Source organism: Nelumbo lutea, chromosome 8, assembly GCF_056320005.1.
Source record: "Nelumbo lutea isolate HS-2025 chromosome 8, American lotus-T2T, whole genome shotgun sequence".
Lineage (NCBI taxonomy): Eukaryota > Viridiplantae > Streptophyta > Magnoliopsida > Proteales > Nelumbonaceae > Nelumbo > Nelumbo lutea.
Window position 1 is genome coordinate 20,553,698 of NC_142691.1, and position 4,417 is coordinate 20,558,114.

At 38.2% G+C, this 4,417-nt stretch overlaps 1 protein-coding gene across 1 annotated transcript; it reads left to right on the top strand.

The window, feature by feature from the left end:
• Positions 1-689: 689 nt before the first annotated feature.
• On the top strand, positions 690-2,084 carry LOC148843231 (class V chitinase-like). The gene is made up of 2 exons (XM_088956981.1): positions 690-1,747; positions 1,929-2,084. The coding sequence occupies exons 1-2, from the start codon at positions 727-729 to the stop codon at positions 1,946-1,948; spliced, it is 1,041 nt and encodes a 346-aa protein (XP_088813107.1). The 5' UTR covers positions 690-726; the 3' UTR covers positions 1,949-2,084.
• Positions 2,085-4,417: the final 2,333 nt, after the last annotated feature.

The window sequence follows — 4,417 nt, forward strand, 5'->3', positions numbered from 1 at the left end:
ATAGGATATTCATCTGTAATTTATCCTGCTTTTGTAATAATACGGCATCGATTCTGTAAGATGCCTAATTGGACCGGTCCAAACATTAAAATTAATAATCCAAATGTTAGCCTGACGTTATTATTGAAAATAGGTTATTAAACTTTTAAAATTAATAATCCAAATGAGGATAAATCTGAGGTAGTTACTGAAAATAAATTATTCAATTTTTAAAATAAAGAAAAAAAAGAAAAGGAAAAATCTCCCTAATGGGGACAAATCTGAGGTAGTTATCAGGATTTTTATAACACATCTTACATCTTATAAATTAATACCTAATTAATCCATTCGATTATGGAAACCTCTCAATAACATGCATTAATTAAATTTTGCCAACAACCACAAAACGTAAAATACAACATAACAATGGTTAATGAATGCCAACAACCTCTCAATAACGTTATTTTGCCAATTAATCCTACACTTGCATGTGACTTAATGGAAGTTTGAATTAAAATACAACATAACAATTATTAATGAATGCCCCTACGGTCTTATATCTTTTCCATTTGGTAATTAAGGAAGTAAGGAACATTAATTAACAGGCCTAAGGAATGGAATTGACTTTTTTGTCTATAAATATGCTCATTCTGAAAGGCATTCTATCCAGATAAACTATCCTTTCCAGGCTTCCAAAAAAAAAAGGGGACCTCTTTTGTGTTCGTTCTCCTCCTTCAGCTTCATTCCATGGCAGTGGTTAAGGCCGGCTACTGGCTCCCAGACAGTGGAATCCCAGTGTCTGACATTGACGCATCTTTCTTTACACATTTCTTCTATGCATTCGTAGACTTAGACCCTCAGAACCAGGTTACAATCCCTCCCCAAGACCAAATCTCTTTGTCCACCTTCAAGACCACACTGCAACGAAGCAACCCGAGTATTAAAACCCTTCTCTCCATTGGTGGAGAAAACACCCCAGCTGACTATTTTTCTTCCATGGCAAGTGATGCCACTTCTCGGAAGAAATTCATTGATTCTTCCATAGAAATTGCTCTAAAACATTCATTCGATGGGCTCAACCTTGACTGGAATTTCCTCGATACCGAAACTGATGATATGACTAACCTGGGTCTACTTTTGAAGGAGTGGAGAGCTAACGTGAAAGCCAAGGCAACTTCCGTTAGCCAACCGGCGGAATTGCTCTTAACGGCATCTGTTTATCACTCCCCAGAACGTCTTGCAGGCCGTGCAAGAATAACTTATCCAGTTGATTCAATGAAGGAGAATCTGGACTGGGTCAACGTTAAGGCTTATGACTATTACATGCCGTATTCGTTTCAGGTTACTAGTTCTCATGCCCCTCTATACGAGCGGCATGGCCGACTCTGCACGAGTTCCTGCATCCAATCCTGGATTAGGGCCGGGTTGGCTCGTGATAAGATAGTTATGGGTTTGAATTTCTATGGCTTCGCATTTAAGCTCGCTGACCCTGCAAAAAATGGTCTGGGTGCACCAGCAATTGGCCCCTTTACCGCTGACGGTAAAATGTCTTACAAAGAAATCGATGCCTTCATTCAGAAAAACGAAGCAGCAATATTATACAAAGCAGACATGGGGACTAATTACTGTCATTCTGGATCAACTTGGATTTGCTATGATGATGTAAAGGCAATTAAAACCAAGGTTAAATATGCTAGTAGGGAGGGACTACGTGGATTTTTCGCCTGGAACGTCACTGATGACGACGAGTGGATCCTTTCGGGAGTTGGTACGTATTATAAGTCCCACCGGTCCAAATTCTTCATTTCTTTACTTTAATATGCATCAGAAATTAAAGTAGAGACAAATTAAATTAGATGACTACTTGCTCAAATCCTAGTAATTACTTACATGCAGCAGTAGTGATTATATTATTAATTGTTTAATGTTGCTTTAATTTGCTTTTGCAGCCTCAGTAATGTGGAAATGATTAAACTGCATGCGATTGCTCAATACGTGGATTGATGCTGTGATTGCTATGGATCGATCATTGATCTTTATATTTTAAATAAAGACAGGGCTACCAGATTTAACAGTCCACCTTAAGTTGTAGTGTTTTAGATCTCTAGTTTGCTACTGTGTCTCCTGCCCTGTGTGCTTTAGTATTTGGTCTTTAGTCTGTTTGTGTTCCTTCACTTTTCAGTTAGTTGTTATTGCTGTCATTTTAATTTGCTGGTTTAATGAAATATCAATAAAGGAAGTACTTTTGAAAAAACTAATTAAACCTCCCTTGAGGCTTATGCTTTATACTAAAACCTTTCCTTAATTTGTTTTCGAAAAGTACTAATTAATTAACAACTCCATCTCCTATCAAATATTGTTTTAACTGTTATGTCTAAGGGAGGAATTAAAAGGAAAAATATATACCCTTAACAGAGAGACAGAGAGAGACAGAGTCTAGTTCAAACACAATGAATTAATCTGAATTTCCTCCTCAAATTAAGAATGGTCGCTCGTACCCACCTCACAGCACTTGAAGCATTAATTCATGCTTGAGTGCATTCCGTGAAATAATTCTTTTGCTTCCAAGTTTGACACAACTGTTGCAAGAGGCCACTTGGGTAATGGTAGAGACTTGAAATTAGGTAATGAGGGTCAACCGAGGTCTTGCATGTTTTTGCATTTGGAGCACCGGCCCAAATATCAGAAAATCTTCAACAGTTCATCAATCTTCAAGTGTCCCGAGGGAATAATATTAAAAGGTCTCTGGTTCACCATCTCAGCAAATTGCAAATTAATATATATAACCCACAGACCAGACATGAACAAGGGTAGAGTAACAATTTACATCATTGTAATTAGAAAAGCTTCGCTTGTTTTCCAACATCTTACGAACAAGTATTCCAAAGGAGCTTATTGGTACGTAATCTGCTGATGAATTTAATGGAATTGGCTTTGTTTTCCAACAAACATAGGGCTTTCGATTCCAAATCTTCAAGAACTAGCCATGTCTAACTGGGAATCGTCTTAGAGGACCAGTACCTGTTTCTCTCACAAATGCTTCCCAGTTAACTGTTCTTGATCTGAGCAGTAATTGATCTCTTCAACGTACCAATCGCAGCAAAGATTATAAATTTTGAACCCTGTAGTGCATGCGCATGCACCAAAACCAACTCAAACCTTGGGTTGGGTAAGGTTGAAGTTCAAGTTAGGGTTAGGGTGAGTTGATTTCGTACGAAGTCCGATTCAGATCCGGCTTAACTTCGGGTTGGGTCAAATTAAAATCGAGGCATTGATCATATTTGAATATACGGAAACATTCTTTCCAAAAAAAGCCTGTCTTTGATTTATGTATGTGAATACATATATATGTATTGTATTTGTCCATCAATCTGTCTATTAGGCAAAATTTTTATAAAGTATGATAGTTATGTCCTTTTTACATATATTAATACCAAAACTGAATTGACCTCAATATCGAAAAAATAAAAGCTTTTGGCAAGAGAAAGTAGTGAAGTCTGGCCAACCCATGTGGATGCAATATGGCTTCAGCAACCTACTGGGTCAATTAGAAAGAGTTGGGTTCACTACAAGAAAATCAGTCAAAGGCGGCGATTTAGAGCCGACGGTCTTAATGACCGCTGCCATAGTAATATCTGAGGTGGTGGTCTCCTAAAGACCGCCGCTACATCAGTTTTAGAAGCTAACGCGGCAGCCCATAAGAATCTGTTTGGTAGATTTTTCAACCGGCCAGATTTAAACCGGTTTAATGTTAAATGAATGATATAGGATAAACGCGGGGAGGCAAAAAATTTCTTTCCCTGTCGCGTAGTTTCTGCAAGACAAAGGTTCATTTGAAATCATTGTTCATGGAGAAGTTGGGTAAGAAGGGGAAAGATGCCTTTGTGCGACTGAAGGGGAAACTTCTTTATGCCAGGGTAGGAGCTCCGATGTTACACTCTTAGGCTTCTTTGGCCTCACAACTGCCAGAGTTTGTTCACCGACATCTGGTGGCCAAGAATGAGCAGGAGACAAGTGCTCACTTGCGACTAAGGTAGTGCTTGTACTTTGCCAGATACTACCAACAGCATTTGCTTGCTCTGTTGAACCATGCATAGGAAAACTAACTTTCAGAAGGTTTTCCAAAGAAGAACTGCTGGGTAGCACTCTTTGCAGTCCTCCGTGCATCATTCATTTGGCAGCATCTGCCCGTTTTTGATGGTTTCGTATTGCTCAAACCAGGAGGGTGCCATCTGCGGGCTAACCTGAGAATGTTCTGTTCTTGAAGATGCTATACTGAGATGGCTAGAATGGTTTTGAGAATCATATCTACCGAATGCAACCATTTGGTAAGAACTTTTACAAATTTACAAATTTATTTCATTTACATTAAATGTCTTATTTCTTACTGTATAAATTTATTTATTAGTTTCTTTAATAATAAATTATGTTTGACCAA

Excerpts from the sequence above, each read along its gene's own strand:
- LOC148843231 (XM_088956981.1), top strand. The coding sequence starts at position 727 with ATGGCAGTGGTTAAGGCCGGCTACTGGCTCCCAGACAGTGGAATCCCA. Across the intron at positions 1,748-1,928 it reads GTGGATCCTTTCGGGAGTTG|CCTCAGTAATGTGGAAATGA; the intron begins GTACGTATTATA and ends TTGCTTTTGCAG.